Source organism: Cryptomeria japonica, chromosome 9 (genome assembly GCF_030272615.1).
Source record: "Cryptomeria japonica chromosome 9, Sugi_1.0, whole genome shotgun sequence".
NCBI lineage: Eukaryota > Viridiplantae > Streptophyta > Pinopsida > Cupressales > Cupressaceae > Cryptomeria > Cryptomeria japonica.
In genome coordinates, this window is record NC_081413.1 from 553,468,763 (window position 1) to 553,485,742 (window position 16,980).

Consider the following 16,980-nt stretch of genomic DNA (forward strand, 5'->3'; position numbering starts at 1 on the left):
CACATTGCATCATTACTACAAGTTCCAAAGATAATTTTGTCAACATAAACAACAACAATCAACAATTGATCACCTTCTAATCTATGTACAAATTTATGTTTTCATTGCCTCTCTTGAAACTTTGTTGTTGCAAATATCTATCCAATTGAAACAGGATTCTCTAGGGGCTTTCCTAAGTCCATATAGATCTTTCTTTAGTCTGCACATAGAATCTAGTTTATCTAAGCACTATAACGCTTCCAATTATTCACTATAGACTTTCTCTTCTAATTCTCTATTAAAAAATGTAGAAATTTAACATCCATATAGTAAACCTTGAGATTATTAAATTCTGATAATGCTAGAAACATTCTGATTGCCTCTAATCTTGCCACCTAAGTAAATGTATCCTCAAAATCAACTTCAAATGAGCATATCCTTTGCATACTAGTTTGACCTTATTCTAGATCACTTTCTGTCTTCATTTAACTTATTTTTAAAGACCCATTTGGTATGAATAACATTCTTATATTTAGGTCTTCAAACCAACTTCCAAGTTTCATTTTTTTCAATCTAAGATAATCTTCATTCATAGTTTCTAACAATCCTTTTTATTTGCTTTCCTCTATTGAAAACACAATGGACATTGAGAGGGGGGTGAATCAACATTAATTAAAATTCATCCATCCATTAACACTTAAAACATTAAATTTCGATCTGCAAAAAAAGAACATGAAAGAACATTCACCACACATGGACAACAAGATTTTTACGTGGAAAACCCAATGAGGGAAAAAAACACAATGAGGATCAACTCACAATATATAAAACAATAGTTACAATGTTTATTTTAGACACACTACCTAGGAAGCTCACTGCTACCTATACTTGTAGTCTAAGACACACTACCCTAGGCAAGATATAATGAATTGCAAACTAAAGATCACTTCTCTAGGGAAAGATACAATATCACAACATTAAATGGTTTGGATTAGGTGAACTGCTGTAGAAGAAACATATCTAATTTATTGATATTGCAGTCCTCTTGGAAGCTCAAATCTGAATCTGTACACTTTATATTGCACACTTTATAAACTTTACATCAACTCTCACATCTCCAAAAGAAGATATATGTACACTTATTTTTCAATTACAAATACACAATTCACAAATAATTTTTTCCTTATATATATTCTTTGCAACATCCAAAAAGTATCCATTAGGTTGGCCTAATAGGACCTAATAAGAGAAACATGTGACAACGTATAAGTCACTTCTAAACACAATTCATCATCCATTCAATAGATTGTGAATCAACCAAATTCATAGTTGGCCTTAATGAGATGATAACATACTTTCAAGACATTCTTCAACCAAAATAAAATATGTCAGGATCAACCACAATTAATAGAACATATTGAGTTAGCTTCATACATCAACACTGCATATCAAAGATAGACCCCAACATGATCTAACATCAAATACACAATGCAGACCACCCAAAAAATAATGTGACCCATAAACAACTATTCTGCATTCACCTCCTTAATTAATTGATAACTAGAAGTTGATTCACAAGTAGTAAATCACTGATCTATCAAACACTGTCTAGATTCGATAGACTGTGCAACAATAGTAAGCAATAAATCATTCACCAATTCACCAATAGAGTGGAAGTTCCTATCATAGTTCAAATACTCTATCCTTACCATGTCCCAAATCCACACTATCATATCTATCAATGCGGAGGAATGTGGAGCATTCTTCTATCTGCCTTGAGATTGTTCCTTTGTCAAATTGGGACTGAAGGATCAAACACATACAACTTTTGTTGTAGACAATTAAATCAACTAAAACCTTGATAGTATGCACAAAAACCATCACCAGGCCTAAATCCATATCTGTATAACCAAAAGATGCAATGTAGTAGGATGCAGAGTAAAACACTAACCCGCAATCATAAAGAGACTCATTGTCTCAATAAAAATATTTTCTTCAAACTTTCAGTCATGAGGATGAACCAGGACTATTGTCAAGACATATCTCAAGCATGCAAAATCTAACCAAAGTGTCTTCACTATAAACATAAGTTATACCATGAGAAACCATACATACCATGAACTCCGAACTGATATTTTGTCAACTGATAAAGCTCTGAATTGACTTCTACATCAATGACCAATAACATCTCCAACACATTCTCCATCTATCCAAACTAAGTGACAACACATATTGTTAGACATCATTGTTGACATTAACGACTACATACATTGCTAATAATTCTCTCAACAAGTCTCCAACAATCTCCCCCTTTGTCAATGATGGAAACACTATGTACATATTTGCAAAAGTCTATACAAACTCTGCCTTAGCTGTTATCTCTCCCCCTTTGACATCAAGGAAAAAGGACATAGTATTTATACCAATTAAAATAAAGTTGTACATACTCCCCATAAATATGTGCACACATCTCAAAATTCTTCCCCTTGGATGGAGAATCCTCAAAAATTGATATAAATATCTTCAACAAAAATGGTAACCAAAAATGTATCTTGTCTATACCTTAGCAACACCTTTGGAAAGTAAAATACCTTATATTATGCCTTCAACTATGCAAGAGTAGTCTTGTATGCAACTATAGTCGAAGAAATAATTTTGTTCTGACATTCAAATTGTAGGAATAAGTGTTATGCTATACCAATTTCATCCAATACCTTCATCTTCTTCTCAATCTACACCACTTCTCTCAAAACTGCAAACGAGGACATCAACCTTAGGCCAATAGTCTCCCTTGAAAAATATAATTGTTTCTTGAACTAATTACATTGTTCCTATAGAAAATCTACCTGCATAAGATGTTGACCAATCTACACAAGGAGAGATCCATCTTTATCTTTCTCCAAGTCATATGAATTGTTCATTTGAAAAATCTAAAACTCAATTGAGTCCATTTGTGCTTTGATAATTGTTGATGGCCCTTTTGAGACACTCAACAAAAGCCAAGTGTAATGGGTGAAAAATTAGGAATTAGGGTTTGAAGATAATAAAACCACAAACTAACCAAATTAACCCAATACATTGAAACAAAAGTGAACCTAATAGATCGAGCCATAATCCAAATAAGGAAAGGGCTAAAATTATGATTATATTCACTGGTTGGGAATAATTATCCTCTTTCTTAGTTGAATTTGGAAGATAATTATGAAATTAGGGTATTTAACAAGGAACAATTGAATTAAACTATTAAACAAACTGCTACAAATATCCCACAGAGCCACAAACTAAGATCTGGGCAAAATAAGATTTTTAGAACTTTAGAACCTATTCCTAGAAGTTTGGATTGATTTTTCAAGACCAAGTAGTACATATTTGCCCTAGTCCTCTGAATTTTCCTCCGTCAAAAGATGAACTTGTTCATCGTTGTCGACTCTACTAGAATTCTCGAGTATAGCTCCTGCACCTATTTTCTGTACATAGAAAGAAAGAGAAAGATGTTGGGGATAGGGTTTTCCTTAGGTCAAATCCACATTTAGGAATTAACCTTGAAATTGAAATATGAATTAAAATGAAAATTATTGCAAAGTGCTTTCCTTTTAAGAGAAAGGCCAAATCTAAAACAAAAGTTCTTATAATTGAAAATATACCTTGACAAAATTGTGTTTGATCTCATGCAAGGGCATTAGGATATCTTGTAAAACATCTTCAAAGAAGGTTGATCATGGATGCCATCTCGAATGCATAAAATTGACTTCACTTACGCTCTAATGCTTGATGAAAGCTTGATTGCTTGCTCACTTGAATTTGCTAGAGTGTTATTGAGATCTTGATTTCAGTTCTATTAGGTTTCAAATGAGAGGGGTAGACCTCCTTTTATACTTGACTGCCCAAAAATTAATTGAATTTTTGAAGTAGGCTGACATGGGATCAAATTTACCACTCATTTGAGATGACCGTTGTGGGGATCATGATTAGGAGGACCACGACACCTAACACCTTGGTCATGAGATTTATGACTCCAACATGAGGGGAAGATGGTGAAGGTGATGAAAATGTGAGAATGATAGGTGGTGTGAGAAGAATTAGGACATGTATCAGGCATTAGACGCCAAAGCATGAAAGTAAGGTCTAGGTAAGGACAAAATTGTATGCAAATATAATTTACGATGCTACACCAAGTATCACTATTAAAATTCTCCTAAAAGATGTACAAATGGGAAATCCTCAACCTCCCAAGGTCTCCTTAAGTTGGGTCACAACAATGCAAGGACAACTAGGTGTTCATGTGGATGACCTTAACAAGAGGCATGCTAGTTATAGGCTGGAGGCATAACTTACCTAAGTAGATCCTAACCTTAACGATTGAAATAAAAGAGAAAAAATAGATAAGAGAAACAAGAAAATGAATCACTAGCTATTTATCCCAACAAACATTATTGACAAAATTCAAGAAATTATTAAGTATCTTAATCAATTCAACATGTCAAATTTACCAATTCAAACATGTAAATGAAGATAGATTCCAGGAAACAAAATTACCCTTCTTTTCACACATTTATTCCAACCTCAAACACCTTAACACACGTAGATTGATTTATGAAACAAAGATGCTTACAACAATTTAGTTCATTCTTGAATTAAGGAAGATTCTCTAGCAAAGAGAAATACCAAAAATTCACAAGAAACACTCCATAAGATCGTAAATCCACACGTGTTGTTGTATGAAAATGATATTAGCAAATCACTAGTATCCAAGTTCACACTCTCCACAAAATGTATCTTAAAACAACTAGAAATTGTTTAAAAGCAAAAAAAAATAATTGTACTATGGACCTCAAAGCATCAATTCGTGGACCTTGAAAATAACGAGAAATTATATATATAGGAGGAGACCTCCTCAAAATTAGGAACCAATCCTATCAAAAAGTTGGCACCCCCAGAACACTAATACTTGGTATCCCTAGGTCATTGAATAGATCCCTTTAGGATCAAGACTCCAAGCTAAAACATCTCTCCTACTTAAGGAACTATGTGTTCTTACAACCAGGATATGAGAAAGCTCTTTGCAATCCTCCAATGAACCTCTTGGTGGCCACTCAACAGGGTCCTTCCACTTATAGACCTCCTATAAAGTAGCTTGATTTTATTAATTATATTTTAAGAAATAAAAATTGAAAAAAAAATTAAAATAATCATTCAATTTTTTAAATATAAAGAAATATAAAAATAAAATAAAAATCTATCATTCTTTAAAAAAATTTCTCCTATAACACTTAAATAGTTTTAGCCAATCATAACAAAGAAAAAACATTTTTATAAATTGAAAAGTTAAAAATTTCACATGTTAACTTAATAAAATTTAAATATTTTCTAAAAATCAAATAAACTAGTATAGACATCTTAAATACATCTATCTAAAGAAATGTCGAGAGATATCAATTTTAGAGCTATTTTATTTACCTAAATGTTAGTTAACATTTTGCTTTTTAAATAATGTTTATTACAAATAGAAACAAATTTTATTTTATCTAGATTTGTTTATTTTTTCATAATACATTTATTTTTTCTAATTTTAAATTAATTCAAATTTAATTTTTTTATTAATATTTTAAAATTTTATTTTTATTAAAAATATAATCTATAAAAATATATTTATTTTAATATATAATTTTTCTTTCCTTTTACTAATGTTTACTAATAATTTTATTTTAAATATTGGTAGATTAATTTAAAAAATAAAATATTTTTATGTTTATTTTATATTTATACATCTATCTATGCCTTTTTTATTTGGTATTTATTTTGAAAATATTATGTATATAATTAAATATTGGTATTTGATATGTAAATAGTTGTCAAATTTAAACTAAAATGTTGTCATTGTAAAAGCTCATTGACATTAATAACATCTTATAATAGATGGAAAGTCAATTTATTAATAAAATAAATCCCAAATGTCTTTAAACTCTTGTTGACTTGACCAAATAAAAAAAAAACTTTTTGACTTGGTCAATAAAATATGTGTTATTCTTTCCTATGTTTATTTTAATGGTTACGTGACAACGAAGGAAGACAATTTTGCAAATTATTATGCCATACTTTGTCTCTGGTCGCTCAATTAAAAAGTCAATTTGGAACAAGAATTATTGGATATAGAAAAAAAAAAAATTAATCAAAATCTATATTCATTAGAAATGTCCCTTTTTTTTCAAAAGACCACATGATACCTTTATGAAAAAATATAACTATAGACAACCTTAAAGAATGAAAACAAATAAAACAATAAACAAATTTTGAAATATATTTTTTTCGAATATTTTAAAAATAATTAGAGTCATATATGTTTTACAAATGAAAGAGATAAAAATAATTAATTAATTAATGATTAATATTGGGAAATTAAAAGTAAAATATTTATTTTTAATTTTTAAAAAATCATTTTCTATATATATTTATAGTTATGATTTTAAGTTGATAATGAGAAATTTAAACTTAGAGCTTAAATTTTAAATTAATTAAATTTTTAATTGATTTTTATTATTAAAATTAAATTCATGTAATATTATATATTATTAAGTAGAATATGCTAGATGTTGGTTTTAAAATAATCACATAATTTTTATTTATATATTTGTCAGGGAAATTAAAATTTAATCATGTGTAACCTAATATATTAGGATTGGATGATGTTTGTATTGCTTTGTCCTTCCTTGAGCTAAACATTAGAGATTTACAAAATAGAATTTTCTTTATAACATTAATAATAAATTATCATTCAATATCTATTAGTATAAAAAATAATGATTAAAATATTAATTGAAATTTAATTTTTTAAATAACAAAAAATAATTCAATTTATTCTAAAGTTCAAAACTATTTTAAAATAAAAATAAAATAAAATAATAGTCTAAATTTGCAAGAAATTAAAATCTTTAAAAAAATAAAATTTAAGACTAATAAGAAAACTTTTAAAATATTAAATTTTAAATTGTAAGATAAAAATCATAAAAAAAATTCTATTTTATGAAAATATAATTGTTTAGAAAACAAAATTCATAAAAATAAAATTTACTATGTATAAAATAATATTTTATTTTTCTTTGTTTAAATCAATTGTTTTGCATTGATTTTTTGTTCCTTTAAATTGTTGGTTTTTTGCTCCTTAAAATAGGAATTAAGGAATACAAATATATGGAATAATTTTCTCCACATTCAAAGCATTGATAACACTATTTTTTCCATAGGTAACCACTTCAAAGAGTTTAAGAGGTATATTCATAATATTTCTGTTTATGATAATTTGCTTGCCGATATGTATTTAGTGTGTATTGTTTGGGGAATTAGAGAAATAACCATATCTATTCATGTTCTTGAAGAATTTCACTTTTGTAATCCAAGTTAAGAAACACAATTTTGTTCCTATAACATAGGCTTATCAATAGAATAATATATTATGCATGTCTATCAATTCAGTATTATGAATTTTTTTAATTTAAATGTTGTAAAGGATTTTTCTTTTGGTATTTATTAGCTTCGAAGTCTGATGCTATTTGAATTTCATTCTTGTAATTTTATTGAGGATTTGGTTGGATGAATCAAAATCATTTTGTGTTTGAAATAAATTCAAATGGCTGCATTTCATAGAATTATCTAAGCATTTCAGGCATAGGTTGAGACTAAATGTTTTCAAGAATAAATACTTTGTCATCCATAATCTGTACAACACAAAGCATCATATCCTTAGAATTACTACTTGAATATGTTATTTAGTAGATCTTCTATAGTGTACAAAAGTGTTTATTCTATCATATTCTTAGGTAGTTGTAAAAAACAATGATCCTTGTGCCTTGGCTACCAAGTTTGAAGTTGCGATTCACAACAAATATCAGCCAACTTTATGGAAAGACTTTAATAATTGTTGTTGTGTTTCTGGATCATTGCATTAATGAAATTGAAAAAAAAAGATTTTGCATCATATGTTTAAACATCCTTGATTAGAAATCAATGGCTAATTGGGATATGTAAGTATCGTGATGCGTGAATTCGAAAGAAATTGTACCATCTAAGAAACTAAACATCAAGATAGGTATCGTTAATCTACATCTAGTAACTAGATATAACCATCTTAGTCCATGTTAAATATAATTAGTAATATACAACATTAATATATAATATTTCAGTATTGTATACTTCTACCTAAGCTCTAATTTTACAACATAAAATCCTACAATAGGAGATATGAAACTTGAGGAGATCCTCATAATTATTTGAAACTAGGTTGAACAACATTAAAATTTTTGGTCAAGATATATTGTAATAGCACCTTTGTTAATATTTAACCATCTAAGATATGTAAAAGATCTAAATTTCTTGTAACATGTGATCAAGATTATTGCAATTTCAAGAGTTCAAGAAGGTAGTTATTTCTAAAATTATTTTTTAATTGAAGAGGATATAAATATATCAGTTACATAATATTTATTTTCTCAACTATTTCATAGTTATAAATATCCAAAATTATAGCTTGCAAACCCCCAAACCTCCGCTCCCCTCTATTCCCCATTAATTTCTATGATTCAAACAATGAAATTAAGAATGAAAGCTATGTATAATACATTAGCAAGGCTAAGAAAGGAGAGAAATATTTTTAAAAGATTGTAGTGTGGGGAAACATCTATTTGGGATGCATATTATAATATAACACACGATGACTTAGACAAGCTACATCATTAGTATTGTCAAAAAATCTAGAAGAGCACAAACTTTCCCTATAAACCTGTACCAAATATGACATCAATATTTTTTTGCCCATGTATTTTGCTATTTAAGTGATTTGAAATTTGGTTTTCTTATGAAATAAAGTGATTCTTTGTACTATACATAAATTGCATTTCAAAAGTGTCAAAGTTTCTATTCAAAGTATTTAGGGAGTTACTCTAAGAATTGGCTATAACAAATTGAAACAAAATGAAAAATGCAATACATGATGTAAGGCGAGTTCTTGTTCCAAGAAAAAATAGATATGGTTTACTAGTCAGGTTTCTCTTAAGAGAAATGCTAATGTAAGATATAAGTTTATGTTTTGTTTTGAGATCTTGGCTAGGTTTATAAAGTTAGTTTCATAATTGCGATTTTTCATTTTTGAAGTTTGCTTGTCTTGGTCATCTATTTGTTTAGAATTTCTTTTTTTAAAAAATAAAATTATAAATTATTGAAATGCAGGACCATTGATTTATGGATTTTGTTCATCTTATGTGCATTACATTTTTGAAATTTTCTTGAAGCAGTGTGAAGGATCTATTGAACCAATTAACTTCAAACTTGTTACAATCAAACTCTTTATTATTATTTATAAATATTAGATATTTTCCAATTTGATATCTCTCAACATATTTATATTTTTGTAAAATATTGATATGCTAGTCAACAAATAGCATTAAACACTTTTGTCTATGAAGTACACAAGAGACACCTTTGACTGTGATTAATAATTAATAAAAGATTAGAATAATGAATTTTCAATTTTTAATTAATTAATAATCACGGTCAAAGGTACATCCTTATCCTGCATAGACATTTTGTCCATTTTGACGACTGAATAAACATTGACATCACTCCACACATTAATTAATTAAATTTTAGAATACAACAATTTTTTAATATTTGATTACCTTATATGCTACATAGACATTTCAATACAAAACCTTTTTTTATATTGAAACAATGCAATTGTAAAATGAAGTTATCAGCAATTAGTTAAATAAAATAAGAAAATACAATGAACAATATAGTCAAAGAATGCACAAAAGACACAAAACTATTTAATTGAGCCCATTCAACTAGCCGGTCCATTTTATCGGTTGGATAGACGTTGCAAACACTCACGTATTCCACGATTTTGACAGAACTCGATAATGATCAGAACCGAACGACGTGTAGTAATGAGAACCGAGCAACTTCGGAGTAGGTCGTGGGCAAAATCCAGGAAAATTATTTTCCCACCGTCTATCTTTGAACCTTGACTGGTAAACGTAGGTGTACTCGACTCACCAAGAACCCAACAAAAGGGGTGTAGTTTTGCATCCCTATATAAAGAGCATACAGCGCAGAACAAAAGACGCAGCAACTGAAATCCTAACTGAACAAAAGAGCCCAAAGCAATGGATCATTTCTCAAGTTTATTGAGCACCCTGGTTTTTTATTCTGTAGTATCCATTACTGTTATACACATGCTCACCAAGCTCAGAAGCAAGCCATCTGGGAGGCTGCCACCAGGACCACGTCCCTGGCCGTTGGTTGGGAACATCCTCCAGGTGGGCAAGAATGCGAACGAATCCTTCTTCGAGCTTGCGAAGATCCATGGCCCCCTCATGACCCTCCACCTAGGATGGCGGACAACTGTAGTAGCCTCATCGCCCGCCATGGCCAGAGAGGTTCTCAAAACGCAGGACCCATCCCTGTCAGCACGTACAATGATTGAGGCCGCCAAGTGTCTCGAATATGGCGAAAACTCGCTGGTGTGGAGGGACTGCGTACCACGCTGGCGCACTCTCCGCCGCATCTGCACCACCCAGCTCTTCACTGTCAAGCGTCTGGAGGCACTCCACCACCTGCGGCGGGAGCAAATGAGAAGCATGATGAGGGCTATTTATAAGTCCACGTCAGCTCCTGTGGATATCGGCCATGCTGCCTTCCTTACGAGCTTCAATTTGGTGGGCAACATGATATTTTCCAAGGACATGTTCGACTGGGATGAGTCGGAAAAGTCGAAAGAGTTTAAGAAAGCGCTCGCTGACATGCTCTTTGTTGGTGGCAAGGCTAATTGGGCTGATTATTTTCCCTTCCTCAGGCCTTTCGACCCGCAGGGCATAAGGAAGGAGATGACTAGGATTTTTAGGATTATATTTCCAGTCTTCGATCAATATATCGACGAGCGCCTGCAGAGCGGGACAAGAAGCGAGGATGAAGACAAGGATTTTCTCGATATTTTGCTCGAGAGTAAGACCGAGACTGGGGAGAAGCTCACAAAGTTTGAGATCACTCGCTTCTTCTATGTAAGTATATCTATCCTACAAACAAAGTATGAGATCGCTAGCTGTCCATCTTATATCTAGTTTTAGTTTTAGTTTTGAGAGAGTTTCTTAACAAGATGATTTTGATGTTTGTTATGTTTATAGGACTTGTTCACAGCAGGGAGTGAAACTTCTAGTCACACAATTGAATGGGCCATGTCAGAAATCATACGAAATCCAATGGTAATGGAAAAAGCGAGGGACGAATTGGACAAGGTAGTGGGGAAAGAAAGAAGAGTAGAAGAAAGTGATATTGACAACCTCCCTTATCTTCATGCAGTTGTTAAAGAAACCTTTCGTCTACACCCTGTTGCTCCCCTTCTGATCCACCATAGAGCCCTTGACTCTTGTGAAATTGAGGGGTATGTTATACCTAAGGATGCCCAAGTGTTTGTGAATGTTTGGGCGATTGGAAGGGACCCTAATGTATGGCCAGAACCAGATAGGTTCTTTCCAGAGAGGTTTGTGGACTCAGATGTGGAATACAAAGGGCAAAATTTTGACTTGCTTCCATTTGGATCAGGGAGGAGAATATGCCCAGGGCTCCCTTTGGCTCATAAAATAGTTCATGTAATAGTGGCTACTCTCCTTCAATGTTTTGATTGGCAGCTTCCCAATGGACAGAATCCAGAAAAGTTAGATATGAGCGCAAAGATTGGAATCAATTTAACAAAGGTACAACATCTGGTTGCAATTCCCACACCTCGCTTACCACAACATATTTATAACTGATTGCTACTATGATAAGGGAAAAATGTTCTTTCTATTTAGTCACTCTTGTGTTATGCTTGGAAGTAGTACTTCCTTTAAGTAAATTAAAAGGCTTAATATCTAAATGGATCATTCATGAACTATATTGAACTATATTGTATTGAACATTCTTCTCAAAGGTTGTTGTTTTTTGAAGGGGCATGAAATATTCTGTTAAGTAAATTAGTATAAATAAATGACTTAACATCAAAATGGATCATTCATATTTTTATTGTATTGAATGTGTTGTTCAAATGAGGTTGTTCTTTTGAAGGGACATGAAATATTCTGCAATGTGACTTCAGCAAATCAATATAATATTATTTCTATATTTGTTCTTCATATTTTATGTTTTTGGCATATCTATTGTGGATAGGAACATTACACCTAGTATTAGAGCTCAATTTGAAGTCATATTCTTTCTATCACCTTTTACAACTATCTACCATATGGTCTCACCTCATCCTCTTAGGATCTTTGGTGATAAAAAAGTTGTTGTAGAAGTAAAAGCAATATCTTTTTTTTCCCAAAATATCACTTTTTTCTTGTTAATTAAGATATTTTTTAATTTTTAGGGTAGAAAATTTGTTGATAAAAAATATTTGTAGAAGTTTTCATGCCCACTTTTTGACAACAAGAAAACCCAAATATTTTTTTGTTAAATCTTACTCAACTCCAAGAGTTAACCCATACATAACTAGGTACTTTGTGTTATAGTGGTAATGGTTACACAAAAAAATTTAATATAAGTTTGGTTTATAATAGTGTCTTAAATTTTGACTTAACAACAATTATTTGATGGACATCAGTCAATACTTAGCTTTAACCTATCATTTATATGAATAAACCCAAAATGTCATATATTACTTTGGCCTAAGGTTAAAGGAAGTTTCTCTTATCCACTTAAATGTCCATAATTTATACAATTTCAATACTAGCACTATTGTACTAGCATTTTATTGGCATGTCTAATACTCCACTAACTTCATTACTCATAATACCTTATTATTAAGGTTAGTAATATTATTAATAATTTATTGATAATAGTTTTGCTAATAATACCAACATTGAGGCTATATATTCTAAGCCTTCATACTAGTACTGTAAATAATTAATTCTATTAATGTGTTAAGGTTATGCCTTCTTCGACTATACTTTCTCTTTAATCGTCCTATCAAAATTTATTTGTCCCTAAACAAGAGCATTGGTTGGTTTAAGAAAATCATCATACAACAAGATAAATATGAACATCCTGAGTATTACCATAAGCCTAATTGTTACCATTATTTTTGTTGGTTAACAAATTTTGTTCTCTTCAAAATATGACAATATTGACTCCTAATCCAAGCATGAGAACAAACTATTAACAACAGTTGGAGAAGTTGCAATTATTTCTACAACTTTCCTTTGAATTTGTGAGGTACAACTCTCTCTTATGATACATTTTAAAGTTTTCAGTGTGTGCTTTTAACTAGAAAGCAGGAAAGGCAAACTTCACAAATTTTATAAAGAAAAGAGAGATGATATTATTCCCACATAATCTTCACAACAAAATATGAAGAATAACTCTCATGAAATTAAAAGTATAAATCATGTAACAATATCCACACAAAGATTGCTACTAGTATATGATCATCACATAAAAAAGAATCTAGTAACAACAACATGCACAATATCCATCTCAAATTCAACATGATATGGGAAACACTCTTCATCATAACACAAAGTTTACGATCAAAGAAAAAATATTCTAGCATTCAATGAATCATTCAAATCTAGATATAAGAGAATAAATTGAAATTCTTGTTGAAATAGCACAAAGTTTGCTCCAAACAAAATTCAATTAAAAATTTTCTAAGCTTACAATGTTATTGCTATCTGAAAAACTCGAAAGCTTTTAAAAATTGGAACTCCGTCAACTGGTTACTCATCATTTAAATAGTTCAACATCTAACTAATTAAAAATAACGGGTTCTTGAGGACAATCGACTAAAGAGAGTTTTAAAACATAACTTAAAATAGGAAAGGTTTTGTTGGGACCAATAGTTTTTGAGCAAGAAACGTAAAAATTAAATAGACTAACTAAAGAACCTCCACATCCTCATTTGTCTCTTCATCTTCTAGCTATGTCGCATCATCTATTGCCTCTTGGTCTTTTGCTGTTGTATTAGTTACATCGCCCTAAGATAGTTGTGCCACCTGTAGATTTATTCTTTTCTTGTACGCCTTGAAGCTGGAGAGAATTGGTGATAACTCTTCTGCTACAGGTTCAACTGTGGCTCCAACTCTAATCTTTCACTTGGCAACTCTTTTTCTAGCTTCAACAATATTCCTTGGAGCATCTTTGACTTCATCACTAATATAATTCAACACCATGATTGCATCCTTTAGGCATTCCAGAGAGTTGGGACCAACATTAGTTGCAAAGGATAAAGTGAAAATTAATTTAATCAATTCCTTCATTCAATTTGTTAAACTCCTCCAAGTTGCCTATGACAAATATAATTATAAAATACATCGAGATATATGGAGCCATTGAATTTTTCAATTTAATAATGTATATTAAAGTGAAACGATGAAAAAATTAAACACCTCAATATATCTCGATGTATTTTATATAGATTAAATAAATTTAAGATAGATATGCTAGTAGTAGTGAGAGCTGGAAAATGTTAGAGAACAAATTTGAATCTTAAGTTAATATACACATGTTAATTAGGGTATTCTATTTATTTATTTTGGGGGGGGGGGGGGGGGGTAATTAAATAGCTGGAAGGGCTAGCTCCCATTATATTGAAATTAAAGTTTAACAACTGTCCAAGAAATTTTAAGAGAAATCATGTGATATAAGAAAAACCCATAATATAATAGCCCCACAATGATCATAGAATAAGGCTTGCCAAGCCAAAAAGATCCAAACAAGTCAAAATTCGATCTACTAATAGCCTAAACTAGTTTAGACTTAAAACAAATGCTAAAAGAAAAGGTACATACAAAACAAATTCATCAAAAAACCTGATTCACAACTGACCGACCCAAGAAGTAGTCCCCTAATCTTGATTAGTCCCCTAATTAGGTTATTCTATCATTATTAATATTAGTATTATATAAATATTATTATCATTGCTATAGTAATATAGGATTACATTAAAAATAAAATAATGTAAGTGGAACTTGAAACAATGTAACATGTACATTGGTGAGATGTAGAAAGTGAGAATACTAGTGTTCGACAAGACTGGTGGAGAGGTGACGAGGAAGCTTCACCACTGCCAAATGAAAGAGAATGCAAACAAGGATGCGATGGATGGCTAGGATAATGAGGAGGAGGATGTTGAGTTTGTTTCTTTCTCAACTCTTGATGTAGTTTGTTTATGAGCAATCATGAAACTTGGGAAAAGCTTAAACCGCACACACTAAGCTTACACTTCTAGGCTTAAAAGTGTTAAACACTCAGAATTGACTAAAATTCTCTAAACTTAATATATTGCTTAATATGTATGATTTAAAGGTGACCATGAACTTAATGATGCCGAAGAATGGTGCAGGTGTAATAGCAAGCACTCCCTTTGTGGAGACGACCATTGAAATTATTGTAGCAATTGAATGATAGTGAAGTTGTTTCTGTGTCTTGAGTCGCTAAAATTGGAGGAGCCCAGCCATGTGGATATTGATGCTACAAAAATTGTTCACATATTCCATGCTGTGACAAATCTCAACAATAGTTATTGCCGAACGACTTTGTAATATAAACAGGTACGCGGATAGTGTCATTTTTCTCTGCACATTTTTAGGAACTTTGACTGGAATTGTCCACTCCCAAAGAATCCCACAAACTCAGGTACTTTTGATAAAGACGTAGAAGTAATTACATGACAAGTTCATTAAACCTATAGTTTGACTCACTAGTTTATTTATTTTTTTCTATTAAATCCTTGTTGACCGGACCAATGTCTTTCATTCCTCGCTTGATTTTTTATTTCACGTCGCAACGAAAGAAGACAATTTGGCAAATTTACACATTTCATGCGGACAATGAATCTTAACACCTACATAATCTAGCATTTGTCATGGATTGTAAAATTAACCTTTGAATGAGTTCACAAGAGTGGACTATACAACTTAACCTTTTCACAATATATAATAGGTGGGAAAATCTAACCATGTGCTACCAATTATATCAGGTGAATTATAAAATTTAATTTATGGATGACGTGTTTATATTTTTTTACCTTTCTTTGAGTTAAATATTAGATACTTCACTTTTTTAAATTAAAAAAAGGTAAACTAACATTTTTATAATAGAATTAGATGTATATTGAGATTGAAACTTGGTACTCTTTGCAACATTAGTTTGGGATTTTTTTTTAGGGGCTAGTTAAACTATTTTTTGTTAGAAGGCGATTTCGTCTTTCCATTCTTGTTATGAAATTACTAGATTGATCAAACTATTTCTAACATTTAACTCTATGAGAGAAATTGCATACAAGATTACAAAATAAGCATAATACAAAGATTTCACAAGATCATACAAGATATAACTTGGGAAAGCCCTCATGACGGAAAACCCTATCTACCAAAAGTATCCACAGTCAATGTATTATCTAGCAATGGAACATTACAATACATGGTCCAAGTGAATATTTTTGGATCATCAGTGTCCTCTAATACATAATCCATGTGTCCAAGCATAATAGACAATCAATAACACATCATATGTCATGCTTCACATATGCACTCTACAAGAGAGCTCATTACAAATCTTAGCCTACCTTCATCACTAAACATGTGTGCTTTCTTTTTATAGATTCAAGATCATACAAAACCACCAAATGGTATTGGATAAACCATGTGTCTCAAAACCATAAGAGCACAAAATCATTGACCTTAATATTTAATTTTGGTACAAACATTTTGCAATATTAAATAAATTTTCAATGTGCAACCTTCTACATAAAATATCTAACCAATATTACAAGACAACTTTACACTTGTGAACCCCAAAAATACTGAATGTGGCTAAACTCACCTTGAAAGATGCATCAATGTAAATATTTATTTCACATAATTAAAATAATCTTTTTCTTGTGCAAGATGTACAACACCCTTTTTCCTAACAATTCTAGACTTTCCACTTGAAGAGACATATTTCTCTCTTGTGTTGGAAATTTTTTGCTTATTA

The 16,980-nt window shown here is 30.9% G+C and overlaps 1 protein-coding gene across 1 annotated transcript; it reads left to right on the plus strand.

Moving 5' to 3' along the window:
* Positions 1-10,086: 10,086 nt before the first annotated feature.
* On the plus strand, positions 10,087-11,926 carry LOC131855938 ((S)-N-methylcoclaurine 3'-hydroxylase isozyme 1-like). The gene is made up of 2 exons (XM_059211935.1): positions 10,087-11,030; positions 11,154-11,926. The coding sequence occupies exons 1-2, from the start codon at positions 10,137-10,139 to the stop codon at positions 11,778-11,780; spliced, it is 1,521 nt and encodes a 506-aa protein (XP_059067918.1). The 5' UTR covers positions 10,087-10,136; the 3' UTR covers positions 11,781-11,926.
* The last annotated feature ends 5,054 nt before the right edge of the window (positions 11,927-16,980 follow it).

What these genes read in the sequence shown, in the direction of transcription:
- LOC131855938 (XM_059211935.1), top strand. Translation starts at nt 10,137, where the DNA reads ATGGATCATTTCTCAAGTTTATTGAGCACCCTGGTTTTTTATTCTGTA. An exon ending in AGATCACTCGCTTCTTCTAT is followed by an intron (nt 11,031 to 11,153) that starts GTAAGTATATCT and finishes TTATGTTTATAG; the next exon opens with GACTTGTTCACAGCAGGGAG.